This window comes from Acinonyx jubatus, chromosome B3 (assembly GCF_027475565.1).
Source record: "Acinonyx jubatus isolate Ajub_Pintada_27869175 chromosome B3, VMU_Ajub_asm_v1.0, whole genome shotgun sequence".
NCBI classification, from domain to species: domain Eukaryota; kingdom Metazoa; phylum Chordata; class Mammalia; order Carnivora; family Felidae; genus Acinonyx; species Acinonyx jubatus.
In genome coordinates, this window is record NC_069386.1 from 107842381 (window position 1) to 107867511 (window position 25131).

The window sequence follows — 25131 nt, forward strand, 5'->3', positions numbered from 1 at the left end:
AATACTTTTTAATTATATGTAGAATGAGTATAAAAAATTTTCATATAGAGGGAGAGGTTCACGGATTTTTTTGTGGCAAAATAATAGATTTGCCAAAGTGAAGAAAAATTACACACTTTCTTTTTATAAAAAGGAAAGAGTTTCAAATTTCCTGCCTTTCTTGTGCTGACAAGTGGCTTTCTGTAAAATGCAATGTTGGCAAATATTTTGGGGAACAGAAAAAAGGAACACTTGATCTGATTATTTCAGGTAACAGTGATCTTTTAACAATGAATGGAAAAGTGATTTCTCATCAGAAGAATGTATAACTTGAAAACACATGCTTGGAAATGTTTCTATTATTGATTGTGTGAATTTATTGCTGAAGATGACACAAGTTTTTCACATATAAAAATTGAAGTACACTGGGGCACCTGGGTGGTTCAGTCCATTAAGTGTCCAACTTCAGCTCAGGTCATGATCTTGTAGTTTGTGAGTTCAAGCCCCGCGTCAGCACCGCTCAGAGCCTGGAGGCTGCTTCCCATTCTGTGTCTCCCTCTCTCTCTCTGCCCCTCACCCACTGAGACTCTGTCTCTGTCTCTCTCAAAAACAAAATAAACATTAAAAAGATAAATTTTTAAAAATTGAAGTACACTGAAGTTAGAAATGATTTTCAAACTTGTTTGAAAATTTACTAAATGAAGAGTTAGAGTATATTTTTAATCTATGTGTTAGATATAAAAAAGTAACATCTGATTGATGTTAGGGAAGATGGATATTTCTAGTGGAATTTGACAAAAATCTTCATAATTAGGATACAGGATAAAAAAAACGAGTATCCTTTTTTTGTATTACTTCCCTTTGAATCTTACTACCTTTTTTTAAATTATTATTTTGAGATACGGAGGGGGAATGGGGGAGGAGCAGAGAGAGGGAGAGAGAGAGAATCCCAAGCAGGATGGAGCCCCACATGGGGCTCAATCCCATGAACCATGACACTTAACCCACAGAGCCACCCAGGTGTCCCTCAAGTATCTTTATATCCAAGATGTTAAACCAAGAGTTTCAAAAATAATGAAATGATTTCTATTTTTCATGAGAGCAAAATATTTAAGAATCATCAATAAGTAAAAATTATTTTAGAGATCTCATTCTGTAAAAATCCTTATTCTATGTGTATTTTATAATATAAAAAGCATTGGTACATATAGATAATTTATTAATTACAGATTGGGAATAGATACTTGAACTTTTTTATGATGAATGTACAGTCAACAAAATTTGGTGACCAGGGGTTTAGTGAATACTAAGTACTACATTGACAGAATGCTTTTTATTCTTTTTTTTTTCCTTCTTCCAGGATTTTATTTATATTCAAGTTAGTTAACATATAGTATAGTGTTGGTTTCAGAAGTAGAGTGCTTTTTATTCTTTAATGAAACTCTCTAAGCTGATACAATTAAGTATTTTAATTGCATTCTAAAATAGGTGCAAATTCAAGATGTAAGAATGAAAATATAACTTTCTTTTTTTTTTAATGTTTATTTTTGAGAGAGAGACAGAGCATGAGCAGGGGAGGGGTAGACAGAGAGGGAGACACAGAATCAGAAGCAGGCTCCAGGCTCTGAGCTGTCAGCACAGAGCCTCATGCAGGGCTCAAACCCATGAACCGTGAGATCATGACCTGAGCCCAAGTCATATGCTTAACCGACTGAGCTACCCAGGCACCCCTGAAAATAGAACTTTCAAGTTTTTTCTTGGCAAAACAATCTGAAATCATACATAGAGTAATGTAGCGTATGGAACTCAAACATCCTTTCTGTGATGGGAGAGTTAAGTCAACAGAGCAAACCTATAAACTAGCCTGCTTCATGGTAGATTGAGATCTGCATGACCTGTTGATTATAGAGAGCCAAAAGACACGGTCCACATATGAGCCATGGCCTTTTCACATGTTAATTCTACTCAATACAGAAAGGTGGTTCAATAGATGTCATAGTCTCACCATTTCACAAATAGATAGATCACTCTTGCATTCACAGAGGTGGAGAGAAGACAGAGGCCTCTCCCCTAGAACTTCCTAAAGAATGGAAGCTTTGGCAGACATTCTTACCTTCTTGGCTGAAGCAAAAATGTGTAAGAGTGAAAGAATGAGTTTCCTCAAAAACAATCAAAATTCTAAAGGCAATGATTACAAATTTAATACTCAGAGATCAATAGCTTTCCCATACATAGAAAAGATCCAGTTAGAACATAAAGTGAATAAAAGATCCCATATACTATTTAAAAGATTATATACTCAGGGACAAACCTAAGAAATGTGCTAGGCCTGTGTGAAGCTAACTGGAGGATATTGAAGATGATTTGAGTATGTTTTGCAGAGTCAGTTCAGTTGTCATTTCTTCTAGGAAGACTGCCCAGATCCCCTGGGTTATATCAAACCACTTAATGTAAATTCACCATGAAACCATGTATCTGTCCCTTAAAGCTTGGCAATTTTATGTTTATATGTGCAACGATTTGCTTAATCTCTTTCCTCTTCTGGATTTCACAATATCTGTAAAAACGGATATGTTACTTTAGTTACATTTACATCTCCAGTGCCTAGAATAGTTCCTGGTGTAATAGGCACTCAATAAATGTTTCTTAAGTGAGTGATAATATCGTAAAAACTGTTACTCTACATAAATTAATCCATACCTTGAATATAATAACAGTTGGCATATCGGCAGCATTATGTTTTGGAAACTGACAAAGTGTTAGAATTCATCTAGATTCTGGAGATGATTGGTGGAGATAGTTGCACAATAATGTGAGTATGCACAGTGAAATTGTACACTTACAAATGGTTAAAATGGTAGGCGCTTCGGTAGGCAGTCTGTTGGTTAAGCATCTGACTTTGGCTCAGGTCATGATCTCACAGTTCATGGGTTCGAGCCCCACGTCAGACTATGTGCTGACAGCTCGGAGCCTGGAGCCTGCTTCGGATTCTGTATCTCCCCCCCTCTCTGCCTTTCTCCTGCTTGTGCTCTCTTGCTCAAAAATAAATAAACATTTAAAAGAATGGTTAAAGTAGTACATTTTATGTATATTTTACAATAAAAAAAAATGGCCAAAAAACTTCATCTGGAAATATGAGAATAGAAAAAACTTTTTAAAAATTATTATATTTTAGAGAGCACAAGTGGGGGAGGGGGCAGAGAGAGAGAGAATCTTAAGCTGACTCCATGCTCAGCACAGAGCCGTACATAGGGCTTGATCCCACGAACTGTGAGATCATGATCTGAGCCAAAATCAAGAGTTGGATGCTCAACCAATTGAGCCACCCAGGCGGCTTGAGAGAAAAAACACTTTTTAAAAAAGAACATTAATAGAGAAATAATTAATCTTTCTAAAAATTGAAACTTATTGCAAACGTGCAGTACTAGAAACCCTTTGCAACCAGATAAACAAATCAATGAAGCTGAGTAAAGACTCCAGAAAAAGACTAATATTTATATGGGAATTTAGTACAAGATAAAGATAACATTTCAGAGTAAAGGGGTGACTTATTCAACAATACTTTTGGGAAAATAAGATAGCCACAAAAAAAAAAAAAAGGACTGAATTTGCATTAGGTCACTTCTTTAGACAAATTAGGTTATTCACATTCATGGTAAAACAAAAAAAGAAAAAACCTTGAAATGATACAAAACTATATACATTAAGAAGTGAATTACCCTCTCACTCTCTCCCTATTTCTCTTCCCAAAGCTGATCCCTAAAACTAGTTTCTTGGGTATCTTTCCAGAGATATCATGTGCCTTTTATGTATATATTATCTGGGGTTTTTTTTTTAAGTTTATTTATTTATTTATTTTGAGAGCGAGAGTGAGAGTGGGGGAGGGGCAGAGAGAGAGGGAGAGAGAATCCCAAGCGGTGTCTGCACTGGCAGTGCAGGGCCCAGTGCGGGGCTTTTGAACTCACAAATGGTGAGATCATGACCTGAGCCGAAATCGAGTTGAATGTGTAACCAACTGAGCCACCCAGGTACCCCATATATTATCTGTTTTTGGTAAATATACAGGAACATACTTTTCTTTCTTTTGCTTTTCTTTTTGCAACTTGGAAATAGGTTGGAGTTATTCCACATTAGTATGTATATAGTTGTCACCTTTTTTTGTTTTTGGCTACATAAAATAGTCCTTTGGAATAATGTGTGTGTGTGTGTGTGTATATATATATATATATATATATACATTCATTATGTGTAAGTGAATTATGTGTGTGTGTATATATATATGTGTGTGTGTGTGTGTGTATATATATATATATATATTCATTATGTGTAAGTGACAGAAAGGGTTAATATGCAAAGAGCACTCTTTTGTCAGTAAGACAAAAGCCTAAAATAAAATGGACAAAGATGTGAATATATAACACATTCGGGAAAAGGCTTAAACTTATAAATAAATAAATGCAAAATAAAACAATAAAATTAATTTTAAGAATAAAGCATTTTTTTACTCAGAGTGAAATATGGAAAAGTTGAATAATATCCAGCCAGTATTGATGATGAATAGGGAAGCAGGTACTCGTATATACCACTAATGGCATTATCAGTTAATATAACCTTATCTCGAGGCCAGTTTGACATCTGTCATCACGAAGAAATCCACAGAGGTTTATTCATCAATTCCACTTCATATAAATGTATAAAAATGTATATATAAGGATGGTCACTGTATCACTAATTTTTAAAAACTTGACAATATCTCAAATGTACAAACAGAATATTAGTTAAATTATGCTTCAAGAATATAATAATACATAGTCATTAAAATTAAGTAGGTCCTTCATTATATACATTTTTAAATGAAAACTGTACAGACCATATATGCAGCTCATTTTTATTTAACTTTGAAAAGGAAATATATGCTAGTGTATACATTTTTAAAAATCTGAAGAAGGATTGGTCAATAATAGTTACCTCTGAGCAGTGAGAGCCTTTAGAGTTATTTTTCTTTTATATCTGTTTTGTTTTAATTTTTTATGTAACCATGAGCAAGTTTTATTCATTCATGATAAAGTTATTAAAATGTCAGTACACTGAAATAGCTACATAAAATGGCTACTTTAAATGTCATACCCGCCTCAGAAAGCTTTGCTGCAATCCCTTTTTTAAAAAAGCAGCCTTCAAGCTCTGAGAATTGTCTCTCTATACAGATTGCAATAGCACATGAAAACTTGCCGGTCCATATATTGACTGTCAGGGTAGATTAGACTCCATCGTTTAAGGAAAATTAAAGAGTAACGACAAAATCTTGTTAATATTTATTTGTAAATTTAAAAAGATTCTCGTCTGGGGCACCCGGGTGGCTCAGTCAGTTAAACGTCCAACTCTTGAATTCGGCCCAGGTCATGATCGCAGGATCGTGGGATTGAGCCCCACGTCAGGCTTTGCACTGAGTGTGGAACCTGCTAAAGATTCTTTCCTCTTCCCCCTTTTGTCTTCCCTCTCCCCCGCTGATGCACACACTGTCTCTCTTTAAGATAAAAATAAATAAAAAAATAAAAAGATTTTCATCAAAAAAAGCTTTTTTTTAACACTCAGCTGATTTTTGAAAAGCTAATCAAGTGGTTCATCTCAAAGCATTCTGGTTAATTTTAATTGACATTTAGCTATAAATCAATACACTTTAAAGTAGAGATAATATTAGGGTGCCTGGGTGGCGCAGTCGGTTAAGCGTCCAACTTCAGCCAGGTCACGATCTCGCGGTCCGTGAGTTCGAGCCCCGCGTCGGGCTCTGGGCTGATGGCTCAGAGCCTGGAGCCTGTTTTCGATTCTGTGTCTCCCTCTCTCTCTCTGCCCCTCCCCCGTTCATGCTCTGTCTCTCTCTGTCCCAAAAATAAATAAACGTTGAAAAAAAATTAAAAAAAAAATAATAGAGATAATATAAGAATGTGCAAATTACTCTGATTAGTTTGGGACTTCTGTATCAAGGACAGTGAAAGTAAGTTGTTAATGTTACTTCTTGATTTTCTAAACCTCCAATATATTGTTTTAAATAGCTGCAAAGAAATAGAGAAGTTCTTTCTCTGGAAAAGAAAAAAACAACTGTTTTACCCTTACGTGTTTACACATATTACTAAGTTTTCAAAATATTGATGTAATTTTGATTCTAGTAAGAACCCACTCTTCATAAAAATATTCAGACTACCATCCTAGAAACACTACATACAGAAATAGAACAAAATCTTTTTAAGAAATGCCAGCCTGTATCCTCAGAATTTGTATTGAACACTTACGTGAAACATTTATATATTAAGAACCTTGAAAAAAGTAGCATATGTAGGTTAAGTTTTCACCAATATTACTAATGATATATTTGCTTGGTAAATAATGTTGGAAATTACCAGTAATGCATTAGTCATGCTCTCTTTTGGACATGGGAGAGAGATATGTGTAAGTCTGGCAATGAAGATTAATTTTCAATCTGGTAATATAGAGTAGCCTTTTATGCTTGGAACTGATAATTATTAACAATTGGGAAGTATTCATCCTCTTGTTATTGTTTTAGACCTATAAAAATGTTTCCTACCTCTGCTCAGTCCTAAATCCTTAACCAGATGAGATTTTTTTATTGGGAGTCTTAAGCTCCAATAGCAGAAGAGAGATATGTACTGCTTTCCAATTGTTTTATAGTTTTATAATTCTTAGGGTACTGATTTGTGGGATTTTTTTCCCCCTGCAATAGAAATGTCTTTAAAGTGAAGCATTTTAGTTCAGGACTTGAAGGAAAGTTTGCATAGCAGAAAATAAAATGCTGATTTGAAGAATTTGGATAAATGTAGGCAGAAGTCAGAAATTTCAGTTTGTTCAATTTACTCTAGAAGAAACTGAAGTTACTAAATACATGTTATTGAATGCATTAGAAGTAGGTTTATATGAACTTTTGTAAACATTCTTCCTTTCTCTTTCAAACCTAACTATACTTTATAAGGAGTATTATTTCTGAGGCAGGAGAAATTATTGTTTTGTATTTACATTTTTCAATAAAATACTATCAATTTAAGTGTTGATAAATGTTTGAAGGTTATTTGAAACACGGTAGTTTATGCTATTGCACAATTATTAGTAAACATTAGTGATAAGTGATTTTCATTGTACTAATTGAAATGTAGATTTTTTTAAAAGATTTTCTTTTTAAGTAATGTCTACACCCAGCATGGTGCTCAGATTTACAACCATGACGTTGAGTTGTGTGTTCTACCAACAGAGCCAGCCAGGTGCCTCCAAAATGTAGATTTAAAAAAGAAACAATGATGCGCCTGCATTTTACTGGTAGCAATGAATTTAAGACACTGGAAAAATTTTAAATGAATTATAAATATGTCAAAGACATGAATTTAAAGCATTCATAAACACTGTCAGCCATTTCAGGGTTACATGATAATCTGAAACACAGATTAGAGATTCACAGAAGTAACAAGACACGGCAAAGATCTGAAGGAGCAACAACGATGGCACTCTTAAGGTCATTCTAAAAATGCTTTGAAATTGGTGGTGCAGCCACCCATAGTGTAATTTTTATTAGAAATCTTGATCACTAAAGGACGTTTCCAGTTTTCTTTGAAAAAACACTGAAAAATGAATGTTCTTGGACAGTTTTGCAAATGTGAATCACACAGTTATCGATCCACATTGTGGGGTTCTGTCTTAGACCTTTCCTGGCATACCTAGGGTTGGCAGATGTAAGGTTGCTGTTTCTAGCCTCATGCCCATAGCACAGATGGACCAGTGAAGTAACCAGGATCAAATCACAGTCAACAGAGAAAGTAAGAGAGCCTTGGATTAGCGGGTACAGGTGCAGCTGAGTCAACTCTATGACAATGCTGGCTAGATAATCTGTTGTCTGACACTAGGTTATTCTATGAAGAAGCCAGATTTTAATTATATTAGGTAAAGACCTTAGATAATCACAAGACTGAAAGGCAGAACTTGGCAAGAGAAACATGCTTTTTAGATGGATCTTTTTAAAGGATCTGATTATTTTGAAATGCAGTAGTGTGTTCAGTTTTTAAAAAATGTTTATTTATTTTTGAGAGAGAGAGACAGAGTGCAAGCAGGGAGGGCAGAGAGAGAGAGGGAGACACAGAATCTGAAGCAGGTTCCAGGCTCTGAGCTGTCAGCACAGAGCCCAACGTGGGGCTCAGACTCATGAGCTGTGAGGTCATGACCTGAGCTGAAGTTGGACACTTAACCGATTGAGCCACCCAGGAGCTCCAGTATAATGTTTAATAGAACAATAAAATGGATACACAAATAAACTGCTGTAAAGGAAGACTCTTGGTAGGACATGCTGTAAATGGGTAGCAAGTCAAAAATTCAAAACTGTTCCTTACAGATGAATCTGTCAAAAATTATTGTATGCATGAGGGTGCCTGGGTGGCCCAGTCGGTGCCTGAGACTTCTGAGTTCAAGCCATGGGGAGTTAGGGAGAGGAAGTTCTCTTACTTGTGAGGATTGCTGGCCCCCAATGTGAATAATCATCTTTCCTGTAGCTCAGAGCTTGCTTGCTTTTTTTCTCCAGAGCTTTCTCAATAGACCACAGCTGGCCAATAGACCACAATATTCTTAAAAGACTTTTAGTTGGCTCTAACCCCTTGAAAGGGTTTGGCGGTACAGAATCTAGGTCAGGCAGACCCAGTGCACTAGTAACTTAATAAGTATGTGGCTTCTTTAACGAGAAAATGCTGTTTAATACAACCACTGGAGTGTGCATCCAAATTACCTGGTGGGCTTGTTAAACAAATTGCTAGGTCCTGATCCCCCAGTTTTTGATTCAGAAAGTCTGAGATGGGACCCAGGAATTTGCTTTTCTACCAAGTTCCTAGGTGATGCTGATGCTGCTGGTCAGGGGACTGCACGTTGAGAATCACAGTTCAGGTAACTGAGCTGAACCCTTTGATGTGGTTCCCTAATGTTTCTGTTTGACAAATGTAAGCTTAATGATTAATGTCACAAAGTAGTGTTTAAGATCAGGTGCTACAAAGCCATTTGATGGCTATTGTTAGCTTTCGATTTTACATTCTTACTCAGATACAATCTAATCTTAGATATAATGTAGATTAAAAAACCCCACACGTAATAAAATCAGTTCTAGCATGTACTATCTACCAATTTCACAAGTCTGTAAACCCCAGAAATGTATTTACTGCCTCATTTCCCAATTCCTTTTTTTCCCTTTCAAATAATTAAATCATTGAATCATTTATTAAAATCTCACTACTTGCCCCTACCACATATCCACATATACACTGTTGATCTCTTTGTTCTTCTGGCAACTCTCTCGTCCTTTCCAGTCTGCATTTTAGTGTTTCTTTCATTGGCTTCCTATCTTCTACCTCCTCTCTCCATTGCCCTTGGCAGACATCATTAATTGACCACAGCATTCTGTTAAAAAATGGTGTCCAAAGTGGTGTCACTTAGACCAGGTTCCCAAACCAATGCTTAATAGCAAGTCTAATTACAGTTTGAGTGTCCCCCAGAAATGTGGCCTTAAGCAGTCAGTCAGGAAATTTTTCTTTATATCAGCACCAGTGAGTCTGTCACCTGGGTCCTCCCCGTCCCCCAAAGAAAGATGAGGTAATCTGCATAAGACGCCTTGCTTTTTCCCCTAGCAAACAGCCTCCTCCAGAACGTCCTTTTCTTTTGCTGATTGCTTTCTTGCCCCCACCCTACGTCTATAAAAACCGTCTACTTTGTGTAACTCCTTGGAGTACCTCTCTACTTGCTAAATGGGGCACTGCCCAATTCATGAATCATTTAATAAAGCCAATGAGATCTTCAAGTTTACTTAATTGAATTTTGTTATTTAACAGCTCCTATCAACAGAATTTAAGTAATTCTTCACAACATAGCTTCTGCAAAATACTTCGTTGATTGGTGTTTGTCCTTGAGATGAAATATATGTTGTGAAGATTGTTCCAGAAGCAATTTTGTCTATTTCCATGGCTCTAGGTTTCACTGGATCAAACATGATCTGTAACCCACTACTTCTAGACATTGTTAAATGAGATAATTAATTTTATTTTTAAAAACTATTTTGAGCAAGGTTGCTGTTCCTTCTGTTCATATACTTCAAGTTCTATATTGTGTTCATACATTTCCTTGAATACATATTTAGTGAATTAGTAATAATAAACTCCAAAGATTATTTATATCTAAAATATGTTAATTAGTCCTGCCTCTTTTACAGTTCATTTGCAAGATGTTATTTTGCAATATATTCTTGGGTTTGAACTGATAAAACATTGATAATTAGTTGGAATTCATATTTGAGGCTTAATGTCTTATCAATGTTATTTGGAATAAAAAAAGCTTGTAAGAGCCCAATTATAATAGCCCAAATGTAGTCTCCAATTGATTTCATATGGTTAGGTACAGTACATAGTCCTCACAAGCAATAAAACATTGTCTCATTTTAGCAAAAGCATAATGGAACGGTAGCAAAGGAAAAGAGTAAGGACTACAAGAAATTATTGGCCATGAAGAACAATATTATCAGATCTGTTATCTTTTACTTATTTATTTACTTATTTTAGAGAGAGAGAGGGACAGAGAGTGAGCAGGGGAGGGGAGGGTAAGAGAGAGGGAGATAGAATCTGAAGCAGGCTCCAGGCTCTGAGCTGTTAGCACCGAGCCTGATGCGGGCTCAAAATCACAAATGCCGCGAGGTCATGACCTGAGCTAAAGTTGGACGCTTAACCAACTGAGCCACCCAGGCGCCACTGGACCTGTTATCTTTTAATTGTTGCTATTAATTTTATTGAAATAAATCATACATTTTTATTTAAATATAGCAAAAAATTTTTAATGTAAAAATTAATGTAAATAGCAATAAACATCCATTTTATTTATTTTTTTTTTTTAGGTTTCATTTCTCTGAGCTTTTATTTTTTAATTTTTTTTCAATATATGAAATTTATTGTCAAATTGGTTTCCATACAACACCCAGTGCTCATCCCAAAAGGTGTCCTCCTCAATGCCCTTCACCCACTTTCCCCTCCCTCCCACCCCCCATCAACCCTCAGTTTATTCTCAGTTTTTAAGAGTCTCTTATGCTTTGGCTCTCTCCCACTCTAATCTCTTTTTTTTTCCTTCCCCTCTCCCATGGGTTTCTGTTAAGTTTCTCAGGATCCACATAAGAGTGAAAACATATGGTATCTGTCTTTCTCTGTATGGCTTATTTCACTTAGCATCACACTCTCCAGTTCCATCCACGTTGCTACAAAGGGCCATATTTCGTTCTTTCTCATTGCCCTGTAGTACTCCATTGTGTATATAAACCACAATTTCTTTATCCATTCATCAGTTGATGGACATTTAGGCTCTTTCCATAATTTGGCTATTGTTGAGAGTGCTGCTGTAAACATTGGGGTACAAGTGCCCCTATGCATCAGTACTCCTGTATCCCTTGGGTAAATTCCTAGCAGTGTTATTGCTGGGTCATATGGTAGGTCTATTTTTAATTTTCTGGAACCTCCACACTGTTTTCCAGAGTGGCTGCACCAATTTGCATTCCCACCAGCAGTGCAAGAGGGTTCCTGTTTCTCCACATCCTTGCCAGCATCTATAGTCTCCTGATTTGTTCATTTTGGCCACTCTGACTGGAGTGAGGTGGTATCTGAGTGTGGTTTTGATTTGTATTTCCCTGATGAGCAGCAACGTTGAGCATCTTTTCATGTGCCTGTTGGCCATCCGGATGTCTTCTTTAGAGAAGTGTCTATTCATATTTTCTGCCCATTTCTTCACTGGGTTATTTGTTTTTCGGTTGTGGAGTTTGGTGAGCTCTTTATAGATTTTGGATACTAGCCCTTTGTCCAATATGTCATTTGCAAATATCTTTTCCCATTCTGTTGGTTGCCTTTTAGTTTTGTTGGTTGTTTCCTTTGCTGTGCAGAAGCTTTTTATCTTCATAAGGTCCCAATAGTTCATTTTTTATTTTAATTCCCTTGCTTTTGGGGATGTGTCGAGTAAGAGATTGCTACGGCTGAGGTCAGAAAGGTCTTTTCCTGCTTTCTCCTCTAGGGTTTTGATGGTTTCCTGTCTCACATTCAGGTCCTTTATCCATTTTGAGTTTTTTTTTTTTGTGAATGGGGTGAGAAAGTGGTCTAGTTTCCACCTTCTGCATGTTGCTGTCCAGTTCTCCCAGCACCATTTGTTAAAGAGACTTTTTTCCATTGGATGTTCTTTCCTGCTTTGTCAAATATTAGTTGGCCATACGTTTGTGGGTCTAGTTCTGGGGTTTCTATTCTATTCCATTGGTCTATGTGTCTGTTTTTGTGCCATAATAAACATCCATTTTAAATGATAGTTACAAAATGTTCAGTATAGCACTTTTTAACATTCTAGTATAAATTGCTGAAGGTATAAACAGGCAAGGAGCCAAAATAGATGATTAAGATGATGAGATGATAAGAGATCCAACTTAAAATTATTTGCAGAGGTGGTTTTAAAGGTCTTGTTCTATCTTTTTACAATCCCAGGTGATTTTTTTGATACGAGAGAATTTGAAATCTAATGCGATTGTGACAAAGAATACGTTCTGATGAAAGCAACAACTTTCTCTTTGGATCTGAACTATTAAAAAAAACCTGGTTTTATATTTAAAAATTATTTTGCATGTAAGAGCTCTTTAAATCTCTGTGGGAAAAGGAAACAAATGATGTTGGGGAAGAGGACAGGATATTGTCTTACTTACTCAATTCTTATTGGCTCCCAGCCTATGTGTAGTTATGTGCAATTACAAGACACAAGAATCTTCAGAGTAGCATTGTTTTTTTTTTTTTTTAACGTTTATTTATTTTTGAGAGAGAGAGAGACAGAGCATGAGTGGGGGAGGGCAGAGAGAGAGAGGGAGACACAGAATCTGAAGCAGGCTCCAGGCTCTGAGCTATCAGCACAGAGCCCAATGCAGGGGCTCAAACTCACGAACCATGAGATTATGGCCTGAGCTGAAGTTGGACACTTAACCAACCTAGCCACCCAGGCGCCCTGTTTTTAATGTTTAATTATTCATTTTGAGAGAGAGCGAGTGACAGAGAGAGAGGGCATGCAATTGGGGGAGGGGCAGAGAGAGGCGGGGAGAGAGAATTCCAAGCAGGCTCCACACTGTTAGTGCACAGTCCGACCCGGGGCTTGAACTCACTAACCGTGAGATCAAGACCCAAGCCAAAACCAAGAGTCAGATGCTTAACTGACAGAGCCACCCAGGCACCCTCAGAGTAGCATTGTTATAGCAAAAAATTAGCGGCAATCTGAAAGTCCATTACTGGAATAATAGTTAAGTAAACTGTGATAGATTTATGTAATTGTACCATACAGCACTATAAAATAATAAAGCAGATCCATTCAGTCAAATATGTCTTGAGTCCCTACTAAATCTAGGTGCTGGGAATAAAGCACAGAATATAGTAGATATGGTCCCTGCCTTCATGGAGCTTCAATGCTAGTGAGGAAAGAATATAAAAACATTCTAGTATAACAAGTAAGATCATTTCAGTGCTATGAACAATATACTACAAGATAATGTGATAAAACCATACAGGAGATGGGGATTCCATTAGATAATATGACCAGGGAAAGCTTCACTGAGAGGATGCTATTTAAACCGAGATGTGAATATTGAGGGGGAGCCATCCATACGAAGAGGTAGAGGGAGTGTTCCAGTCAAGGGAGGTGGCAGTGGCAAAGTCTGTGATGCTTGGTTAGAGAAATAGGCAGTTGTGATTGGAATAGAGTTAAATTCTTTTTTTAATGTTTATTTTTGAGAGAGACCGAGAGCGAGTGGGGGAGGGGCAGAGAGAGAGAGGTTGAGAGGGAGACACAAGATCCGAAGCAGGCTCCAGGCTCTGAACCGTCAGCACAGACCTGACCTAGGCCGGAATCAGACACTTAACCAGCTGAGACACCCAGGTGCCCCTGGAATAGAGTTTTAAGTCAGAGTGAGGTAGGGGCCATAGGGCCTTGAAGACATTCTTAAGGTGTTTGGATTTAATTTCAGTTACAGATCTTCCTCCACTTCACACGGGTTTATGTCCTGGTAAACCCATTGTGAAGTTGAAAATACCTAAGTCAAAATGCATTTAATACTCCTAATCCACTGAACACAGTTTAGCCTAGCCTACCCTCAATGTGCTCAGAACATGTTAGTCTACAGTTGGGCAAAATCATCCAACACAAAGCCTATGTTATAATAAAGTGTTGAATATCTCATGTAATACACTGATTACTGTACTGAAAGTGAAAACCAGAATGGTCGTATGGGTGCCGAATGGTTACGAGTGAATCGGTTGTTTGCCCACGTAATCACGTGGCTGGCTGGGAGCTGTGGCTCGCTGCCACTGCCCAGCATCACAAGAGTATTGTACCACATATCGCTAGCTCAGAAAAGATCGGAATGCAAAATTCCATATACAGTTTCTAGTGAAGAAGTATCACTTTTGCACCGTCATAAAGTTGAGAAGTGGTAAGTAAAACCATCATAAGAAACCATCTGAATGACATTCAAGAATAACCTCATGTTTTCTAATAGAACTTATGAAATATTTTTTAAAATGCCTTTCTGCTGTAAGCATTATTGAATTTTAGAAATGTTCTAGTGAACATTTATGTTCGGCTTTATTTTTAAAAAATATTTATAACTTGATACGGTGCTCTACAGTTTTAAAATGTTTTATATTACAAGGGTCTTATTTTCAGAAATACAGCTTAAATCTTCAGGGTTCATACCAGGTTCATGCTTGTAATAAAGTAGTTTCACCTTATGCAGCATTCTCTTCTGTTTGTTTTAGTTCTGAATGAGATTCTTAGACTTTCTTCTTTCTTTTTTTTTTTTTTTGACTTGTTACTTTAACATGTATTGGTTAAAAAATAAATAAATAAAGGGGGAGGGAGAAGTTTTCAACATCATTTCAGGATAACTATTTCCTGGTATAAAAAGACATTGTTCTCAAACAATAACTTTCTAAAAAAAAAAATACATCATGCAAAGTTTTAAAAAGTTTCACTGAATGTTTCAAAACTCTGGGAACAGATTGTATAGTAACCATTTTGACCAGTTTTTGCCGAAGAAACACAAAACCTTGCAAGTCAACTCAAAGGCAGGCTTTGTGGCAAAGGCCTGCTGACCACAGCCCAGACTTTTCTTCTTTCTTTTTCATTTACACATCCATCTCCATGGCTAGCAACATTTGTTCAATGAGTTACAGAATTCCTGAGGTTATTGGTGTCTACCTGTCTCCCTCTACTTTTATTTTTTAGCAAAGAACTATGTTTAGGGTGATTACGATTCAGAACTATTTGAAGAGTATGTTGAATTAGGTAATACTTAGCAGTCACTTTAAACCTTGTAATTCAAATCAATGTTATTACTCTCCTAAAGCAATTAACTCATTGTTTCTTTTTGGAGAAACTTGTAACTTTCTTAAAGGAGTATATACAAACTTTTTGTGGACAGGACAAGATATGCTCCCTCAACTCTATTTCCTCAACAAAAACGGACTAAAATTCTTTTTTTTCCATTAAATTTCAGTATTCTAATACAAACAATAGAAATATTCCTTTTGTTTTTACTCGGTCTACAACAGTTTAATAAACTTTTTTTTTTTATTTTTTTTAACATTTATTTATTTTTGAGACAGAGAGAGACAGAGCATGAACGGGGGAGGGTCAGAGAGAGAGGGAGACACAGAATTGGGAGCAGGCTCCAGGCTCTGGGCCATCATCAGCCCAGAGCCCGACGCGGGGCTCGAACTCACGGACCGTGAGATCGTGACCTGAGCTGAAGTCAGACGCTCAACCGACTGAGCCACCCAGGTGCCCCTACAACAGTTTAATAAACTTTTAATGTTGAAAGGGATTTTAGAGTCTAACCTCTTCATTTAATATGTGAGGAAATTGCGTCTCACAGAAGACAGAGCTAGTGCCTAAAGGTATAGCAGATTAGAGTCAGAGTCCAAAATCAAATCAAAACAGAACTTCTGGTCTTCTGATTTCTTCATCTGTAACATACTGACTTGAATGTATTTCTTTTATTCAGCATAACCTGTTTTGTCACTGTGTGTTTAGGAGAAAACAGACACGGGATGGGAACATGAAAGCCAATACCAGTTTGGCACTAGCATCTTCATGCAGAATGGAATTCATGCACAAAGACTTTCACAAGAATGGACAAAAGAATTCTGTAAAGTGTCAAGGTCAGGACTGGAAAAAAACCACTGCTTGCAAGCCCAGAATCTGAAACCAGCTTTATAATAGACATTAACATATGATGACATGGAATACCTTAAAGCCCCCAAAGGCAGAAGTCTACAGTCTTTCCTTCTGACTTCTAAAAGCGCCTCATGGAACAGTCACCCAAGTTTCACTGGAATGAGTTTCAGGTGAATGGTGTACATGGAACGCCTGCACGTGCAGATCTGCAATAGCCAGTAACATGTTTGAGGCCTAACTGTAAGGTAAAATATAAGACAATATGGTCATTATGTCTTTTTCAGATAGGACACCCCCACCCCCACCCCCACCCCATGAAGCAGTCAAGAGCCTTTTGAACAATAATGCTGAATCAGGAAAATTAGGTGGTCATGGGTGTATCGGGGATTACCTCACACATGGGGAACATATCTTGGTGTCTGTGATTCTACTAGCAAACACCCTTCCCACACTCACCTCAGAGTTTTCATAACTCAAGCGGTTGGGGTTCATCAGATGTGTGATAGGTTCTGACCTCTCAATCCATTGAAGAAACATCACCGTCTCAGTATGGTGGGTTAAGAATTACGCTGAAGAACACCAGTGTTATTCCCAGAGTGACTGGAAAGCCCAGAGTGAGTCCCCTGGGAGGTAGTCCTCGCTGTAGAATGCAGAAAGCCTACTTGTAGCTGGTCTGCAGTCTCTTCCTTATCCTCGTGACCTGTTCCCTCATGGTCTGTTAGCGGGTTTCTGGGTATGTCATTAGTTTGTTTTACTTCCCTCTAGTGAGGGTTTGGAAGGTGAGGGGAGTAGTATAACTTCATATTCAAAGTCCTAACTCACTGGGGTCTCCTCCTCTAACTGCATCTATGGAAGTCATGATCTCATGTCACGAAAATCGAGGCCTTGGGCTTCTTGATATAAAATCCAAGATTAATATATGAAATTACCTTATTTTTCCTCTTAATAGGTAAACAAGACTTAAAGCAAAACACATTAGCCTTTTCATTTACCACAGATTAAAAAAAAAAAAAAGAAACAAAAAGTATCTATCAAACAATAGTTTTGATTACCTTCAAGCTGGGTGTAATTTCATCCCTGAGCTAAGTGAGTAATAAATACTGCAGCTCTTCTACTGGTAAAGAAAGGCAACACTTCATTATTTATATGAATTTCTTATTAAACATTTTAACAAACTTTTCAACTTTATATCCTACTACTCTCTTCCAGGTACCTGACCACCTGCAGTGCATTTGTTTGCTAACCATGTCTAACACACTCCCATTTTTGTGCCTTGGTTCTACTCATTTCTTCTACCAAAGATGTATCCTTTGCCCCACCACAGTGCTCTTAGCCCATCCAAATTTTCATTCACTTGGAACTGTTCAACACTGCATCATGAAGTTATAGTCTGCCTGCCTGAGGAAGTAATTAAGATTGCACATAATCACAGGCATACCTCATTGTATTGCATTTCACAGATATTGCGGGGATTGGGTTTTGTTTTTTAGAAATTGAAGTTTTGTGGCAATCCTGTGTCGAACCAATCAGTGCCATTTTTCCGGCAGCATTTGCTCACTTTGTGTGTGTGTCACACGTTAGTAATTCTTGCAGTATTTTAAACTCTTTCCTTATGATGATCAGTGATTACAGACTCTGAAAGCTCAGATGATGGTTAGCATTTTTTAGCAATAAAGTATTTTTTAAATTAAGATATGTCAATTGGGGTGTTTTTTTCCTAGATGTAATGCTATTGCACACTTAATAGACTACAGTATAGACATGACTTTTATATGCACTTTTTGGTAAAACAAAAAATTGATTTGACTCCCTTTACTGTGATACTCACTTTATCCCAGTGATCTGAAACCAAACCCACAATATATGAGGTATGCCTGTATCTGCTAATAATATTATAGATTTATGAATTTGGTATGGAGTTGCTGTATATGAGCTCTAAGATCCTATATAGATCTAAAATGTTTTATAATTCTATAATCCCCTTAACATATGTAATGTGGGAAAATGTAGATGATTTTTAGGAAAGAGAAAAAATATTTCAGATGTAAATGCTGTATTTGGTTTTATAATTCATTAATGTTACTTATAAATTATGCTGTATATTTAGACATTATATGTTAATTTTAAAAATTTACAGCTTGTGTCCATAAATGAATTTTGGGAATATACTGCCAAGGGAAATGTTTTTAAAATATTTATTTTGTAACACTATTTGAAACATTTTGCAGAGTGGAAAATGTTGAAGGAGTATTAGTTCAGTTTTTTATGTTCACTATTTCAAGGCTGTTATCATAGTACTTCAATGAGAAATAACCAAAAGTAACACTATCCATTAAAATGAGTTTGGCGAATTTCATCCCTAAATCAACCCAGATAAAAAGAGGGGCAAAGTAATATTCTCAAGATTACACTTCTATAGCTTATTAACTGGGAACAGATGTTATACCCTCATTTATACAGAACACGTTTGGCAGATTCGCTTTTAGTTTTTTTAGTGTTTATTTATTTTTGAGAGAAAGCATGCACACGATCAAGCAGGAGAGGGGCAGAGAGAGAGGGAGATAGAGAGTCCCAAGCAAGCTCTGTGCTGTCAGTGCAGAGCCCAAGGAGGGGACGAAGGGCTCAAAATCAGGAACAGTGAGATCATGATCAGAGCTGAAACCAAGAGTTGGACACTCAACTGACTGAGCCACCCAGGAACCCCTTTAAAAAATTTTTTTTACCATTTATTTATTTTTGAGACAGAGTGTGGGTGCGCACATGTGTGTGTAAGTGGGGGAGGGGCAGAGAGAGAGGGAGAGAATAAAATTTGCTTTTAAAGAAATAATACCTTGGGGCGCCTGGGTGGCTCAGTAGGTTAAGTATCCCACTTCAGCTTCGGTCATGATCTCCTGGTTCGTAAGTTCGAGCCCCTGCATCAGGCTCCTCTGCACTGAGAAGGCAGAGCCTGCTTGGGATATTCTCTCCCTCTCTGCCCCTGCCCCACTCACACACTCTTTCTCTCAAAATAAATAGACTTTTAAAAAGATAAATAATAATTTGGACATAAATCACATTCTATAAAACAGGGCACTGAAGTAATTACAGGCAAAACATTTCAAGAATCTAAATTATCCTTTAAATATTTGCATGAAAAGTGATAAAATTCCTACCAGATAAATTGGAAGCATTTATTTACAAGCTAAAGTTTTAAAACAACTAAAACAAGTAAGTAGTAAACTATTACATCATTTTTTTACTTTTTTAGATCATTAATCTCTTTGAGAACCTGTTGGAAGTTGTAGAATTTTTCCCCCAGAAAAATGTACATACTATATAGCCTGTCTGTGGATTGAGTATTCATTCAACGTATGTTAATCAAATGCCTGCTGTCCCAGGGACCCAGAAGTAAATAGAGGCACAGGCTATTTTTTGTTCATGGAGCTTACATCATAGAACATTTGAAGCCAATAATACATAAGCAAGAGAATCCCAGGTTTCGATATATGCTATAATGCGATTTCAGTTAAGAGAACCCCTAATACAGGACAAAGGAAAAACCTCAAATCTGAAGAGGTGATAATACTATTGTGTTTTTTTTTTTTTTTTAATTTTAAGTTTTTTATTTTGAGAGAGGGAGCAAGCAGGGTAAGGGCAGAGTGTGAAGAGAGAGAGAATCCCAAGCAAACTCCTCACTGTCAGCACAGAGCCTGATGCAGGGCTCAAACTCACAAACCGTGAGATCATGACCTGAGCTGAAACCAAGAGTTGGCGCTTAACTGACTGAGCCACCCAGGTGCCCCTGTGGTAATTTTTTTTTAAAAGAATCCATTTTATATCTCCTAAGAAAAGGTCATTATGTAACAAAAACTTTGAAAACATGTATTAAATCAAATACTGCAAATAGCATAATAGGTAAGGTAAGTGTATGAAATTTTAAAACCTGAGATAATGGGCTTGGTGACATAAACCTAACAACGTTGTAGACATGATATAATTGGTTAGTATGGGTCACAAAGCAATTTCACAATTCATTTGGCTTTCAGAAAATGGGGGGAACCTCCTAAAATACAAACATATTCTGTCATATCCTGTTGCTTGCAGTGCTAGGGGCTGGGCTGTTTTAAATGGTGGAAAATGCACCAAGACTAGGGGTGCATGGGTGGCTCATTTGGTTAGGCTTCCAACTTTGGCTCAGGTCGTGATCTCACAGCTTGTGGGTTCAAGCCCCGCATCGGGCTTTGTGCTGACAGCTCAGAGCCTGGAGCCTGCTTCGGATTTAGTGTCTCCCTCTCTCTCTGCCCCTCCCCAACTTGCACTTGCGCTCTCTCTCTCTCTCAAAAATAAATAAACATTTTAAAAAAATGCACCAAGACTAAAGATGATGAAAGGAAAAAGACAAATTTATAAAATACCTGCTAGTTGAAATTAACAAATTAGTGTTTATTTCTGGAAACACTTTTTTTTTAATGTTTCTTCTATTTTTCTTTGAATTCTCCCTCCTGTCTTATAAGCAGGGCATGCTTTGTTTATAAAGATGTGTAGTGAGCTTAAAAATGGAGAGTTTTCTAAAATGTCCTTTACAGTTAGCGTGTTAAAATTTATTTTTATTGTGCTATTTGCAACTTATGTAACCACAATTAAAATTTAAGTGTGTAAAGAGGTTTTTTTTTTTTTTTCTTTTTAACTTAAGTACACTATAGAAGAAACTGGAAGAACATGACCAAAATCTGACAAAATATCCTGCATGGTACCATCCACTATGTCCGGTTACAGTACTCTTCTCAAAATATTGCTTGTTCCCTTTCCAAAAAAATCTCTTTAGCAGACAAAAACTCCCTTCAGAAAAACTAATTCAACTTTTAAGTTGAATTTTAAAAATTGGTCCTTACTCATGTCCAAATTAAACAGATTTTTAAATCTAGTGAAAACCTTGTTAACAAGAATGAAATTGTTTTGCTAATAAAAAATGTTTGCAGGGGCGCCTGGGTGGCTCAGTCGGTTGAGCGTCCGACTTCAGCTCAGGTCACGATCTCGCGGTCCGCGAGTTTGAGCCCCGCATCGGGCTCTGGGCTGATGGCTCAGAGCCTGGAGCCTGCTTCCGATTCTGTGTCTCCCTCTCTCTCTGCCCCTCCCCCGTTCATGCTGTGTCTCTCTCTGTCTCAAAAATAAATAAACGTTAAAAAAATGTTTGCAGTATAAAATTGTGATCACATATTCAAAATTAAAACATTCTAGTATTTACTCCTCCTTAGGGAATATTTTATGAAAATTTTCTTTTAAATTATACTCCTATCACTGAATTTTTGTTGCGTTTGAAAAACACATTTACTAAAGATTATAAAGGAAGCTAGTAAATAAAAATAATTATACAAATCTACTGTAGTCACATTGTTTTACATTAGGTCTTCTAATGAGTTTCTGGCAGACCTAGGTTTTGCAATTGACATATCACAGCATTTTAAAGTTACAAAATGAAATGTCCATATGTTAATTCAGCTTGAAAAAATACCTATTCCTGGGGTACCTGGGTGGCTCAGCTGGTTAAGCGTCCAACTCTTGGTTTCCACTCCTGTCGTGATCTCCTGGTCGTGAGATCAAACCCCACGTCCAGCTCTGGGATGACAGACAGCGTAGATCCTGCTTGGGATTCTTTCTTTGCTCCTTGCCAGCTAGCACACACTCACTCTCTCTCTCTCTCAAAATAAATAAACATTAAAACAAAACAAAACAAAAAAAACCCTGTTCCTGGAGCGCCTGAGTGGCTCAGTCAGTTAAACCTCCCACCTCAGCTCAGGTCATGATATCACGGTTCATGGGTTCGAGCCCTGCATCAGGGCTCTGTGCTGACAGCTCAGACCCTGGAGCCTGCTTCGGACTCTGTGTCTCCCTCTCTCCCTCAGCCCCTCCCCTGCTCTCTCCCTGTCCCTCAAAAATAAACATTAACAAAAACAAAAACCTGTTCCTAATACTGTGTCTAATGCCTGAGACAATGAATTGGCAGTCAACTACCTATAATACCATTGGTCACAGATTCTGCTGAAACATTTTATTCATGTTTCTTAATATTATGAAACTTTTTACTAAAAGTACAATGTCAGAATGATCACAATTGGACCCCAAAGTCAGTTTGAACCCTGAAGAATTTCTTTGATATCTTCTATTACTGAAAACAGAACTCTGGTTTTGAATAAGATGCTTCAGAGGAAAAGCCTGCTAAATGAAAATCCTAAATATATTTTATAAATATCAGATAATACAGAGAACAAATGCAAAGAAGGTAAACAAAACAAAATACTCTTCAATTCTGAATTTGGCTTTTATTTTAAAATACATTTAGCATGGAGATACCATAGGACAGAAAATAATAAATCACAAAGAAATGGAATATTTTCAAATACCTTTTAAGCTAGATATAAAAATTAATAAGATAGCATAGACCCAAATTGTGGGAAATAGTTCCTAAAATTCAATTCATTAAACACATTTTGAAAGAAAAGTTCTTTGCACATTTTCCAACGTACCGATATGTTCCTAAGTGCCTCGGTTTCCTACTAACAGCTAAAGGTCCCAAATTTAGTTGTTTTACTTAAAATTATCATATTCAATGTTGGTAAAAATTACCATGTCCCTAAATTCTCAATCAGAATTATAAAAATATGAGTTCAAATAGTTATGCTGTCCAAAATAGAAACATCTTAAGTGATACTTCTGGATAATCAGACAGATATTGCACTAAAGTCAGTAATTCCATACCTGATGCTCATTTATATGGAAAGTTAATTCTCTTAAGAAAAACTTACTACAAATAAACTTAATGTTAACCTAATTACAATTAGACTTCAAAATATAAAGGCACAGACAGAAGAAAGAATAGTTTAATACCCAAATTTTCCACTGTGAAAATAATAAAAATTGAAAAAATAATAGGATCTAAAATACTGATACTTTCAGATTTTATAATTTACCTTAAGTAGCTAATAAATGGGTATTAAAAGTTAACACTGCTAAATCCAATCCTTTCCAAATAATTTAGAAAAACAGTTTGTTTATAAATTAAGTGTGTGCATTGTCCCATCTATAAATTTCAATTACATTTCCATTCATTGGAAGTATCTACCTGCAGTATAAACAATCAAGACAATGTACAAAAAATATATCTTGTTCCTAAAACTTACAATGCACAGAAAAATACCTACAAAAATGGAAATACTTATCCATTTAGCTACCCAATAAATTAGTGAGAAAGTTTAACCCATTCCACATTTCTTTCCAAACAAAGGCTAAAGAATTGAGGGTGGCTTGCTTCTAGCCCTGTTAGTTTGACATGTATTTTTAAAACATTTGCCTGATTATATGTAACTTAAAGACAGTATCTTATTTTTGTATCACAGTATACATGGCATTTCTTAATTCAGCAACAGAAAGGCACAATTAGCAAGCAATAAAATTCAGTACCTGAATTATTAAACTGATGCCCAGAACAACTGCAAATAAAGTACATTCAACACAGTGTACAGAATTGAAAAAAAAAAAAAACCCTAATTTTTCTGAAAATTTGGTCCATTAAAAATGCCTCCCATGCTCAACATCATGGGTAACATGAAAGGTGACGGCAGTGTAAAAAGAGGCAGTAAAACATTATGTGGTGGCATATGAATTCTGGTCTAGTAATTACGCAATTCAATTAGGAAATGGTTCCCATAGTAAATAAATGTTAAATATATCTGTTAATAACAACGTACCTGTACTAAATCCAAATATACCGGCACACTGTTTGCATATTATTTTTATAATACAGCCCCACAGTTTAAAATAACTTAGGTATATTATTTCATATATAACATACATTAGATACATAATTGTACATTATGTATCTTAATATATATTATATATAACTCGAATTCATAACAGCATAAAACTCTCCAAACATTACATGAACATTCTAAATGGATACTTATCATTTTCTCAGTGTTGAAATAGCTCAGCTCACCTAAAACAATATCTGGATGTGCAATGATAAAATGCACTGACTCTTACGAATTTACTTAAATAATTATTTAAGTTAAATTCCTGCAAAAGCCTAACTCTGATTTGGCTTTTAACTAGGATATATTTTTAGATATCAGTAACTGATACCCTCCTTTCTTATAAACAGTATTTCTGCATCAAGAGATACCAATAAAGAAAAATAGATAAGGAACCAAAAATGTGATAGAGAAACCAACCATTCCATAGGTAATATACCGATAAGGAAGTTCAACTTCCATGTGTTGTCTTGCTTTTCGAATATCATCACATGGTATACTGAAGATTTTACAGGCTAAAGGAATGGTGATCCTTTTCATTATATCTCTGACTATTAGTACAAATACCATCCCGATGAGGATCCGCAGTATGGCTTTTCCAAACATAGTCACGGTAATGGGGGGCAGAGCTAATGGTAGTATATCCAGAGAAGGATCTAACATTAGACCCACGTTATGGCTAACATGAGATCCACATGCAATTCCAGCACCACTTCCTAGAATCTCAGCTGTGTCTCCTCGGGATGTACTCCAGGTGTCAAGAGTGAAAGAAAAGATCCCCAAGGCTAAATGAAGCCCAATGATGATTAATGGAGCATATTTGTGAGTTTGGTTGAAGTCGTCAATCAGGTCCACAAACGGATAGAAGATAGCTAAGATTAAAATGGTATATAGGAATCCGGCAATAATATCCTGGGAAAAGAGAAAAGTAAAGTTGTTCAGCATAATACTATTTTTGACATTTAAAAACATATATTTCACATTTTAAATGTTAATACAGATTCTTTAGATGTCACATTTTCAAACTTTACTGACCATATAATAAATACTAAACACTTAGTGATAATAAAAAGATTAATTTGATAATAATAATGAAAGTATTATGTTT

At 36.4% G+C, this 25131-nt stretch overlaps 1 protein-coding gene across 1 annotated transcript in view; it reads right to left on the reverse strand.

Moving 5' to 3' along the window:
- Nucleotides 1-22515: 22515 nt before the first annotated feature.
- SGPP1 (sphingosine-1-phosphate phosphatase 1) overlaps nucleotides 22516-25131 on the reverse strand; it is a 35391-nt gene continuing 32775 nt past the window's right edge. Inside the window, exon 3 of the mRNA XM_027065879.2 lies at nucleotides 22516-24935. Within this exon, the coding sequence (XP_026921680.1) occupies nucleotides 24384-24935 (552 nt within the window). The 3' untranslated portion in view covers nucleotides 22516-24383. The remainder of the gene's footprint in view (nucleotides 24936-25131) is intronic.